At 40.5% G+C, this 16,999-nt stretch overlaps 1 protein-coding gene across 1 annotated transcript in view; it reads right to left on the bottom strand.

Moving 5' to 3' along the window:
• The window catches only part of ptch1 (patched 1), a 49,286-nt gene that overhangs the window by 22,014 nt on the left and 10,273 nt on the right, over positions 1 to 16,999 (bottom strand). Inside the window, exons 3-13 of the mRNA XM_053504158.1 lie at positions 16,078 to 16,267; positions 15,841 to 15,910; positions 15,673 to 15,764; positions 14,234 to 14,432; positions 13,813 to 13,934; positions 13,213 to 13,360; positions 10,989 to 11,120; positions 10,741 to 10,896; positions 10,545 to 10,643; positions 6,421 to 6,546; positions 130 to 248 (exon numbers count right to left, since the gene is read on the bottom strand). Coding sequence (XP_053360133.1) covers positions 130 to 248; positions 6,421 to 6,546; positions 10,545 to 10,643; positions 10,741 to 10,896; positions 10,989 to 11,120; positions 13,213 to 13,360; positions 13,813 to 13,934; positions 14,234 to 14,432; positions 15,673 to 15,764; positions 15,841 to 15,910; positions 16,078 to 16,267 — 1,453 coding nt within the window. The remainder of the gene's footprint in view (positions 1 to 129; positions 249 to 6,420; positions 6,547 to 10,544; positions 10,644 to 10,740; positions 10,897 to 10,988; positions 11,121 to 13,212; positions 13,361 to 13,812; positions 13,935 to 14,233; positions 14,433 to 15,672; positions 15,765 to 15,840; positions 15,911 to 16,077; positions 16,268 to 16,999) is intronic.

Here is a 16,999-nt window from a genome sequence, read left to right on the forward strand (position 1 = left end):
GAAATCAATACAACATTTCAGAGCAGCTCTCTCATAGGACTGAGAGATTTATGAAGCTATATCATGGAAGTGACTTTCCCCATAAACGAGTGCATGTGTGTGAATGAGTGGGTGTGTGTGTGTGTGTACCTGATGAAGCAGCAGAAGATGTCGAAGCGGCGGTCTTCTCTGCGATACAGGTCCATGCTGAGTATAGCGGGAAAGATGAGCAGCACCATGGCGAAGTTAAACACCACCACGACAGCAGCCTGAAATATACACACACATAGTACCACATGTCAAATCAACTAAAACACATCCACAACAACAACAACAAAACGTACATCTGCTACCAGCCAATGTGAAACGAGAGTTATCGTCAGTTTAAATCAAACTGCATACAGTTTATCCAGTAGAGGGTGATGAGGACCTGGAGCCAATCCCAGGAGACTTTGGGCATAAAGCCAATCCGTCGCAGTGCACACACACGCACGCACACACACTGGGAGGAATCCTTAGAGGTGCAAGGTCACAGTGCCAACCAGTTCAATTCTTTATTTATATAGCCTCTATACATATTAATATATACGGAAAAAAAATCTATATTCAGAATAAAAAGACAACAACCCCTCTCTATTTTTTTTAGTTATACTCTTAAATCATAATCATGCATACAAGATTTTAAACATAAAATTTACGAACAATTATTTACTATGATTTCCAGTTTAGGCACAATTTAGAAATTACACAGTTCGTTTAAAGGGTTTTTATTCATTAAAATGGATTTTGGAAAAACAGTAACAACACCATCTATAGCGAACAGTCCGAACACCGGTTCTCATTTTAAACAGGTAAAATTTAAAGGATATATAACAGGAAAGTAGCAGAAGGTCATGTTTTTCGTAAGATGAAATGGCATCACAACTGAGAAGTCGACTTGAGAAATACTAAATCAGCACAGCTGCCCATACCTTCAGAAATAATCCACATAAAACTTCTTCACTTTAAATAACTTGTGCTGTTTATGCAAGTATTGTGGTATGATGTTTACAATTTATGTATTCATTTGTTAAATCTAAAATACTAACTATACAGTACGGCTAGCCACTGGAAAAAAATAAAAGCTGGACTTAGCTGCCTAGCCTGAATATAAGCACATCGGGTTTCCCACTTTATCTGTGGACCATTCTGACCCACACACTAGCAGTCTGTGCTTTAGAAAGGAATTTATATTAGTTTATTAGTTTAAAAAACTTGTTCATCTGATTTTTCAAGCCTGTAATTATTACAAATCTCTTTTACAAAAAGTGATCTGAAGCACTTAGCGACGTAGCATGTGAGGAGCATGGAATGTAGAAGATGTTTATTTTCATGTGAAATGCTTTGTGTTTTTCCCAGAGGTGGAAAGAGTAAGAGAATTTTGTACTCAAGTAAAAGTTACTTCAGTGAAATTTTACTGAAATACAAGTAAAGGTACCAGTATAAAAATCTACCCAAGTAAAAGTAAAAAGTTGCTCATTAAAAGTAAAAAGTACTGAATTATTATTTTAACAGGAGTTGGATGGGGGATTCTAGTGTAGATATATTTAAAAAAAAAATAACGGGATATAAATCTCAAACGAGCTGTTTTGAATTAAATTAACACCTTTACATAATAAAGCTGTTGCCTTCCTTTAATGGCACTTCGCTTTCCGCTGGGTTTGCATCACAATAAGTAATGTTTGTAAGTAAAATTACAGATTGATAACCTTTTCTAAAATAAAAATGTGTTCTTCGTACAACAAAACTTCGTCACATGTGGTAATGTTAAAACCAGCGTTTATGTTAGAAGGTTAGTTTATTTGTAGATGACTCAGCAATATTCTACAATCACTGTATTCGAAACCATCATTACTTCAAGACTAGATTTTTTTTTTTTACTTAGAACACAACAGAAATGTGTTTTTATTGAATTAATTTTCCTGACGTTACACCCGAACCCTTTCAGAAGGTGGTGAGTGCTTTACTGAGAGTCATATCCACTGCTTAAATGGTTTTTGTACTTTTGTAGCTTTATTTCTACTTTACAGGGTGACTTATTCCTGTAAGACACCAGTGCAGCAGTGTATAATAATGATGTGTATGCATATTAATCCATTTCCTCTTAACCAGTCTTTGGTTGGAAAAAAAAAGTTTCATTTTACCATTTCATGTTTTATATCATGGCTGGAAAAAATTTTTGGAGAGAGAAAAAGGGAGAGAATGCATTGGAAAAAGAGGAAAGTTGGTTTTTGTGCACGCAAAGTGCTGGAACTGGTGAAAGACTTCTACTGAAATAAAGAAAGAAAGAAATTAAGAGAGAGAGAGAGAGAGAGAGAGAGAGAGAGAGAGAGAGCGGCATGTCTGGTCTGGTCAGCTTGTGTGGGTTTTTGTGTTTTTCGTTCCTGGGTGGAGGCTGCCTCTGTGTTCAGCTGCCAGACCACACAGAGAGTTCAGCAGCCCAGTACAGCCTGGAGGTGCTGAGAGAGGCCTGTACTTCAACATGCACACGCACACCCACCCACAAACACACACACACACACACACACACACACACACACACACACACACACACACACCAACTTACTCATCTCTCTCTCATTGAGTTTTTCCCTTGCACACAAACGATGACTTCTTATGTTTGCGTGTCTTTAATGACCTGAAATGGTGTGTGTGTGACTGCTAGGCATGAGTGATGTGTGTGTTCTGTGATGAAAAATTGAGTGTACAAATGAATGCTGAAGGGATCCAGCAGGAGACAGAGAATAAAGAGTGCATGTGTCTGCGAGGGAATGAAGCTACAGAAGAGACTCTGTGAATACCAGAGACACACACACACACACACACACACACACACACACAAACACAAAGCTTGCCACACAAGCTGCAGACTCTGAATCCAACATGTGTGTAGTTTTGCACACATCCAGTGGTGAAGAACTTCAATCTCTTTCTCCCACTCACCAACACACACCTTTCCACATATACTATACAGGTCACTATATGTTTTAACAAAATACTGTTTTTGGAGCTCAGTAGTCACACTCCAACAACAGCAAATAGAATATCAGCAAAAAAAATAAAGCTGATTAAAATGCTCTTTAAATCACACATTACGTGCAACTAATTCTTATATGGATAGCAACAATATCGGGATAAAGCCAACGATAGAACAGCAGACACAAAAGCAGAGGCTTTTTATAGATTTATTAACATCTTTAACACTTAAACATATATATATATATATACGGTATTTCTTTGCCTATACTTTTACTTTACCCTACTTTTATTTTTTTGGTCAGTCATGTTTGTTTAGTTGTTTAACATTAAATACAATTTATTTAATCACACTGCATAAGTGGCACTCAAAACATATATAAGAGACTCTATATTGCACAACCCTGAAGCCAGTGTACACTCATTAAAACATAATAACGCAAAAAAAGCCTGAAAGTGCTCTGGGATTGAAGTGGTAACTCAAACACTTAAAACTGTTTGTACATGTACATGAGATATGATCTGTGGGGTATTTCTGTTATATGCAGCGGTAGATCATGCGATGAAAGATTTAACGCCAGGTGTGAACGGCTACGTTTCTCAGATGTCTACTGGTGATCTGATGTTGGTAGGCGTGAACTGGGGGGTTAGTGTCAAATGAAAAGGAGTTTGTGCGTTCTTCAGAGGAAACCAGAGGGGATTAATAGACACAAAATGGAAAGACAGACCTACGTGTGCATTAAAATAAGCCACTCCATGAATTAAAGTTGTATTTCTTAAGATCTTGAATTGGAAAACAAATGAAAAAAAAAAAAAAAAACAGAAAGAAAATGTTAAAAATCTTTTCTTTTTTTTCAATATTCAGTATTCCGCACTAGGGTAACATGAAGTGCCTCCTGCCTCTGCTATGTGTCTGTAAAGTTTTTGTGTTCTCCCCATGCATGTTAGGTTTCCTCTGGGTAATCTGGTTTTTACTACTGTCTAAAAATGTGCTGTAGGCTGACTGGTGTTTGGAAACTGCCCATGGCGTATAAATGGGTCTATGGCACCCCATCCAGGGTGTAACCCGGCTTGTGCTTCAAGTTCCCAGGATGGGCTCCAAGTCCCCCGTGACACTACACAAGATAAGTGATATAAAATGTGGATGGATGGATGGATGGGGATTCTACACTGTTTCTAGTTCACATAATAAATGTAAATAAGTTAGTGATATTGACCATGTTGAAAACCTAAAACATCTGTTTGTTTGTTTTTAGTTTGATCTCTTCTATTGGAGAATGTATTCAGACCACATTTCACTGGATTTGATCTAATGTGGATTGTCAGGTTTTACATAAATGTGCAGCGCATCCCAGCTCAAGTGCATACTGTCATTGAGGGAATTTAAAATTACGCAATATTCTAAAGATATACGCAAAAAATCTAAAGATTTTTGAATAAAATTTAAAAAGGATGTAAAACACTTTTGACTTTTGGGCCATGTTACTGTTCATCCTAACTTTCTATAATCTACATTTATACAATTCTTTATTTCAGACTGGGAACAGTGGAGAAAAAAACATTCCTGACTTTATCTTCTGCTCATCTTAACAGAGGCAAACAGATAAGCACAAAAATGCCGGGCGAGAAAAATAGAAAGCTATCGCATTATGCTCTGGTAGAGCGAGGGAAATGTAATACAGGAAGGACGCAGAATCGATTGTTTTGACTCCGGGTTCATCGAAGCAATAAGAACACACACGCTGGCATGTGAGGATCTCTGACAAAACAGTGCATTCTTAGATACGTATTTGTTTCTTGGTTTCTCTCCAGTATGCAGGTGAAGTGAAGGGTAGAAAAAGAGAGGAGATCTTTAAATCTCTTGGAGGCTGCTTGGCCTGAGACCAGTGTGTATATGTGTGTATTTGTGCGCTGCTGAATATCTGCCAGCTGGATCGCACTGCAGGCGTAAAAACAGTGTGGTGTTTGACAGACGTGTGCGATTCATCCATCCACAGATGCTAATACCAGATACAGACTGCATGGAGGATCTAACCACGGCCATTTGGGCTTCATACACTACAGTATGTTATAACAAATGATACTGCACTGAACTGTGATATCATTACATAAAGCTAAAGATCACAATGTGCTCTTACAATGTAACGAATGACATCATTCTTCCAGACAGATTTTTAAAAAGTGTGGGCCAATATACATAAGCAACCGTCAATATGTGTGTAGGAAACACTGCATTATCGAATTGCAGCACAAATCGAACTGGCCTAGGTATCATGATAATATTGTATCGGCTGGTCCCTTCCTTAACTATAGAGTTGAATGTCATCACTAATCACAGTTAGCTGGTTAGACTGTTGAGAACAAAAGATGACAGACAGGTGTGCATGTGCCGCCCCCCCCCCCCCCCCACCCCAGCAGATTGAACATCTAAACATGACATCATTCAGAACTTTGACACCCAATTCCAACGTAAGTCGGACTGTTAAAAACACCTATACAACTGTCAATCATTCTGACTATACATGTTAATTGTCTTACATGTTGGGGAGTATTTCTGTTCAATGACCTGCTTTACTGCTTCTTGTTGTCCTAACGGGTACAGAAAATGGAGGGGGGGGGGCAATACATTTTTATTTGACTGTTGAAACTAGTCCAGAAATAGTTTTTTAATCAGATTCTGAAATCTTACACAATTGTGGCTTGACTTTAATAGGAATAATCCATTTTAGTATTGTTCTACATCTTGGTTAAAAAAAGAACTGTAAGGGTAATTTTGACCAGAAAACAACAAAACTCAAGCAATTGTACTAGAAAGTGTAACCGAGCGCAAATATCTGCCTGTGAGTTAAAGAGCGGGTCAGCCTGATACATGCTCCCCATGTAAAATCATGCACCGATTTGGGACGCATATTTTCCAGCTGTTATGTAGTGTGGTCTGTCTTACCTATTCCTGTTCAGTTAAAGCCTGCTCGGCCCAGATTCTTCCCCACTTCCACAACACAAATCAACTCCAGCTGTTTAAAATCACATGCACACACAATAACCCTGCCAGACCTGAGCCTCTAACAACCTCCCACACAGAGACCACAGAGCACCCCCCCCCTTCCACCCCAGGATTGAGTTTCGTGTTCTCGGGCTACAATGTCGACGCACAGAGGCCGTACCACTAATCAAGCCCAGTAGGAGGGTTATGGGCTGTGCCAGCCCTCGACCTGCCACACGCTCCATTTGATGAATGAAATCAATAAAAGTCACCTGGAGAAATCTGGTGCCAATGAAGAAAGAGCGGAAGGCAGCGCAAATGCAGGCCACAGGAAACGCTAATAGGTCTAATAGTGATAGGAAACCACCATAACATACCCGAGAACTACTACAAAATACCAAGGATTCCTTTACACACAAATCATACATGGCGAATTCACATACCTGTAGAGAGAATGCCCGTAGTGCTGGGATCGGGATGAGAGCAGCCATGAAGAAAGCGGTGATGTTACTGATGGAGGTCAAAGCCACGCTGGCCCCAGTTCTCTTCAAACACTCGCCTGTACGGTCCTGCAGTGTACAAAAACACACCGAGTAAACCTTGAGCTCAAACACACAAATGCACAGTACAATTTATAGTAAAGGATGAAAAAAATCTCTAATAATCAAAACACAAAGAAAGCAAGACTTTACACAGTAATAACATAAACATATGTACTTTCTAATTGACCCATTCTACATTTTGCCCCACTTTTGCTCTAATAAATACCTCCAACTCTTTTAAGGCAGATTCCACCAGAATGTTAAGACCTGGGGGCATTATAACTCCCCCAAATAAAATATTACAGTTAAGAAATACAGGTGGTGATTATAATAATGATGATGATGCATTAGCAGTGGCGAGGAATCCACCTAATGCTGTAACGCATTCAAAGAGAAATCCACCAGACCATCTCGGTGAGAGGAAGTAGTGATATGCACAGTTGATTAGATGATGAATGACCACAAGTCGAAATGAAGTTGCATTAATAGAAAATCGAAAGTAAAAATCACAGCTTGTATTAACATATCTTAATACTGTATGCGAACTAAATCATTTCAAATGTACTGCTTGCACTAACAAGAGGCTGACAGGTTATTTAACTTCATTAACCAAGTACAAGCTTTTGGGGCTTTTAGTTTTGCAATACCGAGTATCACCCATGTGCTGCTGTCGATGTTTATTTGTGTACACTGCATTGCAACACTCTTGTATGGCTTTGTTTTTTAAAAAAAGCTGCTGCAGTTTGTATCTTTCATGTACTGCCATCTTTGACAGTTTAGACTATGCAATATGTGATTTCTAAGTCATGTGCATCAGGACCGTGATCCCTCGAGAGGTTTTTGCTCTTATGCAGATGGTCAGAAAGGAAAATCAGAAAGCAAAGAGAAAAATCGCCCAGGCAGCGTGAGAGCTCTTTAGCAACAGGATTGCCTCATTTTAGTTATTTATTCCAGAAAGAAGAAAAGAAGGCTTGAGCATTTTGCTTTCCATCAGTCACGCTTTCACAGGTTCAAGTGTAGTTCATATGAACCTTTTTTCCATGTTCAGTCTGACCTCCAGGCTGGTTATGGTCTAAAGAGCGGTTTGAAAACAACAGCTAAAAACAGTCCCACACACAGCGCTATACTGTGTTAAACGTTAAAGAATTTATTGCTAGTCATGTAAACGATATTTCATCAACTATGAGCATTGACTCATTTTCATAATGTGCTTAATTGGCCGGCCTAACGCCTCCGCTGGTCTTCAGGTAAAGCTGGTCTTTTTGTCATTTGTCTCAGGATTTCAGGTTAAGTCGCCTTTCTACTCGTCAGTGTGATTACTTCAAATATATCCAGTGTTTTGAAAGTTAAAGAAGAAATTGTTCTGCTTAAATTATTCTAAAACAGCCTTTCACAAATAGTTTGAGGCCCCTAATGGTCCCGCATAGCTCATAGAAACCTGCTCATAGACAGTAACGACTATGTTTCTGCTCAGTGTAACTGCTTAATCTGATCAGCTACATAATGAGCATGAAGCATCTGGAAAGGTTTGCCAAAAAAGGGAGGGAAGGTTCGAGAGCTCCTCTCGTCAGGCACAAAACATGCCAGCACATAACTTAGCAATCCTCCATAAGCTTATTTGGCACCGTTTTCTCCCTCATGTCGTTTCAGGGAGTTTTTCTTTTTTTTCTCCCCCTTTTACTTTGCTCATTAAGGAGCTAAATCTACATCCGGATTACTGTAAAGCTGCTTTGTGACAGAGTCTAATGTTAACCGTGCTATACAAACAGAATTGAATAGAAGCTGAATGGATCCGCAGAGTTATCAGATCTAACCCTTTGTACTTCTTCAGTGTGACGCTAAGTTTTTGATTTTAATTTTCTCCAGACACCTTGGAGACCACCCGCACGAGGTCCTCATTTTTTTAACGTTTACCTCCTTTCATTTCTCCCGCCTCATTGAGAGATTTCTGCGATTTTCATTACGTTTTTTCACTTATTTTATATTTTTTATCTGATTTAAGTGATGCATTTGGATATACTTGGGTGTGCTTTGACAGACGTACTGTGACATTCATGTTCTAGTGTGTTTTAAACATCTACATACATATCACTGGGTGTTTCAAGCACCTACAGTACGTACACAGCTAAGAACTTATATTATCAAGCACACTCCAGCAGTGATCTTTCTAAGTTCTGACAAATAAACCTTTACAGGACGTTTTCCATTATTGACCCAAAAACTCAAAAAACAACGTCAATTTTCCAACCTCCTGTATATAACCCTTCCATGAAAGGTGTGTTATTTATGGTGTGCGCTGCAGAGGGATACTTTATCTTGCCTCGTTTAAGCTCTTTAGCTGCTAGTTCCATGCGAAGGAGCCTGCAATCACTGAACCTGCCATGACAACTTAATGAGCTGAAGTCCTGATGAAAAGCTTTTCCGTTCTAATCCACTATTATGTGGCTTTTCTTCGGCAGGAGTGCAAAAAAAAAAAAAAAAGAAGAAAAAAAAGGAGAGAGAGATTTATTTCCCTCCCACTCCTTGTCCCTCGCTTGCACAGAAACATTTCCATCAAACACAGGAGATAGCCATTTAAACAGTCAGCTTGGGACCACCGAAATGTAGTTGGCTCATTGTCTTGTTAGGAAGCGCTTGTTTTTCGTCTCGAAGCCATTCAGAATGTTGACCGGGATAAGATAGTGGTCCAAAACTCCACCTCCATATGCACACATACACAGGGACATTGAGCGGGATAAAGGAAAAAAAAAAGAAAGAGTGTGTGTGTGTATGTGTTGGTTGCACGGGGTGACTTGTTCAGGCTTTGAGTGGAGCATTGAGAATGTTCTGGACCACACAGTGTGTGCAGAAAGTCAGGATGACTCTGTACTCTTCTCCCACAGCGTTGTGTTTACTTTCATCAAAAGAGCCGTGGTGCACTGCGCAGTTGCACACAAACACAAGCAAACACTTGCCCTGACTCTTCTCTCACCAGTAACGACCTGAACAGTCACACACCTACCTCTCGCCCTGCAAACACACTCATGCTCGAAAACATGTTACTATATACAGGTAGTTTGTAACGCTATACCGTATTTTATAAAACGAATTTATAGAAAATTAGCCCCGCCTCTGCCAGAACAGATCTGCTCAGCCCAGCCCCTTCTCCTTACAAGGCAAATCAGAGGGGAAGCATCGTTTCATCAAATGTGGGATCATTCGAGGGGAACGGGATGGCTTTGCAATATTTTCACTGCAGCTGCAATTCACCACACAGGCAGCAGAAGTATAATATCTACAAGCTGTTCCTTCTCATAAATGCTCAATACAAAGAAATCTAAAAAAAAAAATTTTTGACCATTTTTACTTAAGGACATTATCAGAATCTGCATACTGTATATAACTGCTTATGTTTCTAGCTAGACAGCACAGCTGCTGAATAATTTCATTTCCAAAAGTTCAAACGAAGCGTGGTTTGACTTTCAGGAAGGTGGAATGACGCCCAGTCCCACACACACACACACACACACACACACACACACCGATGCAAAAATGAGCGCCAATAGATTAGCATCTAACCCTCACTTTTCGCTGCAAGTGCATGTGTGTGTTTGTTAATGCCATCCCTGAAAGCACTTTGTGTAGCCACACGCATCCTGTATCGGCCCCTAGGAGTCCCTGTGTGATGCCGGTGCACATCAAAGGCGAGGGAGAAGGGTTTGAACTTACATCACAGGCTGGGACAGGTATGTGCATTCCGTTACATGAGGGATAGCATGAGGGCAAAAAAGTCATAGCAACTCGAATACAGCCTGGCCCCTAGAAAACAAGTGAGCCCTCTCTCTACAGGAGCTTAGCACATTATCTTGTCCTGACATCATCTCTGGGGTTAAATTACATAGAGTGAATAATTCTAACCAGATTACGGTAAACAAAAAGAGATCTTTTTGCTCCTTATTTGTTTCGTTTTTTTGGTATTATGAGATATGAGTGTCTAAGAACAAGTGGATTTGAAAGGCTGAGAGAGCGAGTGAAGGCTTAGTCACCTCGAATGGGATTCTCCTGTTCTGGCCGGTTTCACTAAAAGCATGAGCGAGAAGAAAGACATCGTCCACTCCCACGCCAAGAGCAAGAAATGGCAGCACCTACAGTATACACGCACAAGAAATTATTAAAAAACAAACAAACAAACAAAAAAACAATAACTATTTAACAGTCCTTCATGCAGGAATTCTGTCGTACCTGAGTGGTAGCAGCGTTGAAGGAAATGCCGATGAGCGAGCAGAGACCAAGTCCAGCGGCCACCGACAGAGTAACCAGCAGCACTCCGGCCAGCCCGACTGCTCCCTGGGATTTGGCACAGTCCCAGCGCAACATGGTCAGACACGCATAGGCCAGCTGCACACAGGTCGCAAGAAAAGCTATTAATATTTATTAATGTTCAATCATAATACTCCAGCAAGTGGATGGCTTGGCTAGTGTATGGGTACCATGAGCAAATAACCGCTGGCGATTCGGATTCCGCTGACACTAGAGAAGGATTTAAGGATGTCCTCCAGAGTAGTGGTGGTAAATGTCAGTACTTTCTGAGACGAGTTGATGGATACACTCTGCTGGACCACCTGAAGATCAGGATAAAGACACAAATAAAGAGAAAAAGATTACTATTAAGATGGTGACCTAAATAAAACAACATGTAAATGCTCCACCTCACAAACTGTCCACTTAGAAATCTGCACTGGCAATGAAGCATTTTTCGGCATACGAGTGACCAAACCGAGCCTTATGGGATGCTGGCTGTGTTGTGCGTACATTTGGGCGCCATTTAAAACTTGTTTGCATCAGTGGAAAGCCAAGCCAAGCCAAGAAAGTTTACATATTTCTTTGTGTTCTTTTCTTTTTGTTTGCATTTTGTGCAAAAGTTTATGAAAATATAGCACCATGGAGCCCAAGGGTCAACTTTGAGTTTATTTTTAAAGCAGACGTTGCCTAGACAAATCATAAATTAAGCTTAAGTGAGGTATATTTTCCTTTTTTAAATGCTTTGATCGTTTTATATGCAAAAAGATAATTATAGTGTTGGAAATTGGTAAGTGGCTAAAACGGATTATCTTCTAAATTTCGCCTTAAGAACGGATTGAATTTGGATGCTGAGGTACCACTGCATAATGGCTGAGGAACTGTACAATAAATTATGTACACCAAATCGTCAACTGCATTCCATATTATTATATCAGTTTTGTGTTTTTTTCAACTGTTAACAATTAGAAGAAAGAAATGTTCGGTCGATTTACCCTATCATTATCTTCCTTTTATCCTGGGAGAAAGATACGTTTACACAAGCATGTGCGCAAACACAGAGAACGCACACCAGGGTAAAGCTATACCAATCAGAGGTCAGGGTCTAAACAACACAGTGCCGATGATGTCACTGAAAAACCCACCAATGGGAAGGTAGCTGTGAAAGAGATTGAGTGCCTTGTGGTTTAATGTGTTCCAGACGGGGCCACATCACGCATACACCGGATTTAAATGTTGACCTTTTCTGGCCTTACAGATGCACCTCCCCAAGTTCACATATAACGCAGGCGCTTCAGATACGGAGGGAAAAGAAAGATGGAGTTTGCTTTTGAACCCCCCAAACAGCTGGGACTTAACCTTGAAGGGGCTTATGTGCAAGAGATGTGCTGTCTCTGGAATGTGTAGTTTACTTATGACTTGCAGTGGAATTCCTTCACCTCACACACACATACAGCGTGTATACATGCTCTGTGTGTGTGTGTAAGAGAGAGAGAGAGAAAAAGAGAGAGAGAGAGAGAGAGAGAGAGAGGCAAGAGCGTGAAGAGGCTTTGATGTAGGCCAATAAAATTCCATTTCCATATTAGTTCCAGGTGGGTTCATGCTTCATAAAAGGTTTCAAAAGCATTCCAAATAGCATGTCCTATGTCAGAATAACTCACTTATCATATGCGAATCACGTATGTTAAAGGGAGGGTCGATTGTGAAAAGTATGTGATTACTCTACATTACCATAGATGTTTCCTGACTATTCAGCTCTGTTATTTTAGTTCTATATTATTATTATTATTATTATCGTTATTATTATTATTAATATTAACTATATAATTGTTTAGTAGTTCGCACCAGGGATGACACAGGGAGCCACTGTAACTTGTAAGTAATGCAATCTCTCTCTATGTGTGTGTGTGTGAGAAAGCCAATACCTTCTGACTTGCCAGTAACCCGCTTTTCCAAATTGCCATTTAAGAGGAAACTCCATCTAAACATTAAACTTGCAAAATGTGCAAAAAAGTAAAGGTGCAAAAATGCATTCCAAAGTTCCTTTATCTTTAGAAGTTATCGGTGTGTTTCGTACTTTACTTTAACACTTCGCTTCCACCGGAACTGGCCATACTTTGAAAGATACCAAATGGATTCAGTCTCAGCTGAACTGAGTTACACTGTACTTGCGTGCATTCCAGGTTGGAGCTGGATAATTTCTAATGACCGAGATCTATTGTAGGCACCTTCATTTTGCTTTAAGGGACTTGGAAAAAAACCTTTAAACTATCCCTTTAGTAACATATCCAGAAATAGCTACAGAGAAACCCAGTCCAGGTAATCGTGACAGTTACGTGCCATACCATGTCTCATTCTTCAGAGACGTTCTTCATGTCTCTGGTTCAGAGCTGCAAGCTAAAAGCAAACTTTTACCTCCGAGTACTTTCTCTGCCAAGCTTCCAGGATGGCAGCAGCTTTCTCCTCGTTCCAGTTCAAGTGTGAGACATCATCATAGCCCTTAAAGTGCTCGTACATCTGTTTAGGGGTCATGAGCTGGAACATGGTCTGCAGAGCCTGGGCACTGTTTAAGACAGATGATTAAAAAAAAAAAAAAAAACGTATGCCACAGTGAACAGCTTATAAGTTTCTCATTCAGAACCTGAACATCTACTTGGTACACTTAATGCATGTGAAATTTAATGGGTGTGTTAATCAATTTCTGTGTTTTTATTGGACATAAGCGGTAGCTACTTTTTTATATATTATTTTTTCAATATCAGAATATCAGATCAAAAACAACAAACATGATTATCAGATATATTAAAATCATTAGAAATAGAAAAAGTGTCCATGAATAATAATCGGCAGCGTCATGCCGATGAGTAGGATCAGTTCAATCTAACTTTAAGAGCTGACACTTTGTTATGGCTTGGGTCTAGCTGTGAGGTCAGAGTTCTCTCCAACCTCATGCTGAGACATGCTGTACCACCACGTTCTTTCTTCTTTAGACTGTGTGCTATTTTCTGGTCTTACCTGAGGAGACTGCCGCTGTTGTTTTTTGTGGTCCCTCCGATGATGAGCTCCTCCTGCCAGTGCATATACTTTTTAGAGACTCCATGACAACCACCGGTCAACACTCCGCCAATATCCAGTGGCTACGAGAACAAAATTAACAGCAAGATTATGCTATTATGATCTTAGACATTTTAGTTAACAAATCCCTAGTAATATACAGAGGCTACAAATAAAATGATCTCATTGTCACATGCGAAATCTGTTGTTACTGACAGTTTTCGCGTCTGTAAAACATTTTTTATGCTGTGCCATAATCACAAATGCATGATGTATGTTTAAGCTTTTATTTCCTAAATAATAATGAAATAAAAAAATGATGCATGTCACAATAGTCGTACAGGTTTTTAGGGTGTTTGTGTTACGTGCATGTCTTGATTACCCGTGTAGAGTTCTTATTGGGAGCCGATAACGGGCAGTCAGGGTCAGCAGGGTTGATGCACGGACGGTCCATGTAGCCACGACCCACCTCAGCCTTCGCCAGTATTTCTTCCCAACCGGCCACAAGTTTGGTCAATGTCTTCATATCAGCAATCAGCGCCATTGGGTCAAAGTTCATCCACTGCAGAGGAGGTCTACCACTGTGGCAGGACAGAAGAATCTGCTTTAAACCAAAGCTCTATTTCAACTCAGCATTCTGATTTGGCATGCTAACTGCCTGGAGTGCATCTGATTTAGGGGATGATCTAAGCCCTCTGTGGAGTGGATGGACTGTATCTCATATAACTGTCTTTGAAGCGGCAAAGCAGCTCCATGGGCGGTATTTGAAAAGATAACTGATGACTTGGGCTGAGCCAAATCGACTGACAGAATGTTCTGAGGAGGATTTCTAACTTTGGGGATGGTAGCAGCATTAAACGCAGACTGGGATTCGGATGCCTCTAAAATGACAGCCCTGCTAAAACCAAGTCCATCCAATGATCTGAGCTTTATACTCACTAATTACTTTATTCTGCTGGTCCAGCTCAAGCCCCACGACATAACCACAACTAAGAGCTTTTTGAACCATCTTTAAAAACCTCTAATATTTCTGCTTTGCTTACAGCTTTAGTCTCAGTCTGACCTGCTTTTTCTGGATTTCTTCAGCAGGGCCTCTCTCTCTCTCTCTCTCTCTCCCCTGTCAGTAAATCTGTCCTCATGCTATCCTTATATGCCCTCCCTTCCTAAGTTCCTTAAGTCCTCACTCCCTCGCTCCTTTGTGCTGTCGTTCTCTTCTACTCCTACCAATCTGCTGTCCGCCTCTCCGGACCTCCCGTTGGTTCTGCACTCAACGAGCCGTCCATCTTTGCTGCATCTCTCTCTTTTCACAGAGGACGCATCTGGCTAACCCTCATTGCCTTGGACCACTTTGTATGTGCCTAACCAGGCTTGGGTCATTATTCAGACTTCCCCAACCAGAACACAGTCAAATTCTTATTTACCATCTATGATGAAGGGAGAAAAGAGAGGCTGAGCGAGGGAGAGGAAAAAAAAAAGGAGTGTTCTGCTTTTGCTGGATTGGAGGAAAGTCTACTGAGTATAACTATTGCACAAAGCTATTAAAAGCAAGAGGGTAACAATTGGGGTGTGGGGTCCCAGACTGCCCAGGCCACGGAGCAGGTACAATGAGGACCAGCGGAGCAGCGCAGTCCTCTCATGCGCAAACACAAAACAGCAGAAAACTGGCAAATTACTGTTTACCATCCTACAGCCGTTGCCCCTCACTCATCCGACCCATTTCTCCTACCGGTCGGTAAGGATCATGAACTTTATGAGTTGACCTTTCTCGTAGATCTGACTAAAAAACCTTAACGAGCAAAGTTATGAGTGACTGACACTTACGGGAGATAAGCAATGCCTGAGTGTAGCTTAGCACCTTCCCAGAAACAGTCTAGAGGAGTGATGATCAAACAAGGATGCAGATTCTCAATTATCTGAAACAAAATAAAAAGCGTCATTAAGCTGCGATTCATCAGAGGAGTCATTCACGTCATTTAAACAGTATCTCACCTGGTACACGATATTGTTTTCTGTAAGGAGTTCTCCTGATTTGTAGCATAAATCTTCTAAAACCCAATTTCTACAAGAAAGGGACAAAAGGCCAGTCACGCTATCATCATCCATAATAAAACAACACATCCCAAATAGAAGTACGATGGCATGAAAGAGAAGATGAGGAAAATAGAAAGCTTTAATTGCATGCAGGTGGATTCTGAACTAGTTTGAAACGATGAAATCACATTTTACCTGTTGTACATGTAAACATGCACTCTGCTTGCTTTAACGGCCGAGTCCAGGTGCTGCTTGAGCGCCTCCACTGTCAGGATGTTAGCACCGGGCTGCCTCGGAGTCTGGATCATTAGCTGAGGGTTAAACATGGCCTCCTCACCGATCTTCTGCCGTGTGTATTTAAGCTCCTGATTTACCCTACCACCCACTACAAGGAGGGAAAAGAAGGAGAAAAAAGAAATGTATGAGGCATGAATGTGACCGGGGTCAGATATACTGTGGATATGCAGTTATGCAATAACGTCTGGAACATCCCATGATCCATCATGGATTGCAAGACATTTTGGAGAGGTTATGCACAGCAGTGAGAAAGTGCGTAACTCCACTGCGCTATTATAAGCAATATAAATGCTCACTGCATTTATAAAAACATAGATGGTAAATAAAAGTGTCAGAAAATAATTCACATAATCACATAATCACAATCTGATTAAAGAAAATTTACTTTTAAAGCTTTTTAAGCTCTTAAACACATCCATAGCCAGATCTTAGACACATATGATTGATGAGCGCAACCACTGGAGCATAAAGTACATACTGTATACGTGCATGTCTATTTGTGTGTGTGTGTGTGTGTGTATCTTTAAGAGCTCAGGCTATAAAGTCCTCAAGTGGATTCCCTAAGTCTGAAACTGCTACACAAGTCGTCTTTCAAAGAGACGCCCTGACCGATGGCCAAGTCTGCCTCTGAAAGCTGACGATTCTTCATGTTCCATTTACCTGCCCACAGAGAAAATCAGACTTCTCCTTTTTCATGATCAAGAATCCTTCGAGTGGCTGTCACACTTACACGCGGCATCACACAATGCTGCTCACACATGCAAGTAGTTGGGCTTCGTGTTTTAAATACACCTCCGTGTTGAGATATGAAGTGATGTTA

This window comes from Clarias gariepinus, chromosome 9 (assembly GCF_024256425.1).
Source record: "Clarias gariepinus isolate MV-2021 ecotype Netherlands chromosome 9, CGAR_prim_01v2, whole genome shotgun sequence".
In the NCBI taxonomy this organism is placed as follows: domain Eukaryota; kingdom Metazoa; phylum Chordata; class Actinopteri; order Siluriformes; family Clariidae; genus Clarias; species Clarias gariepinus.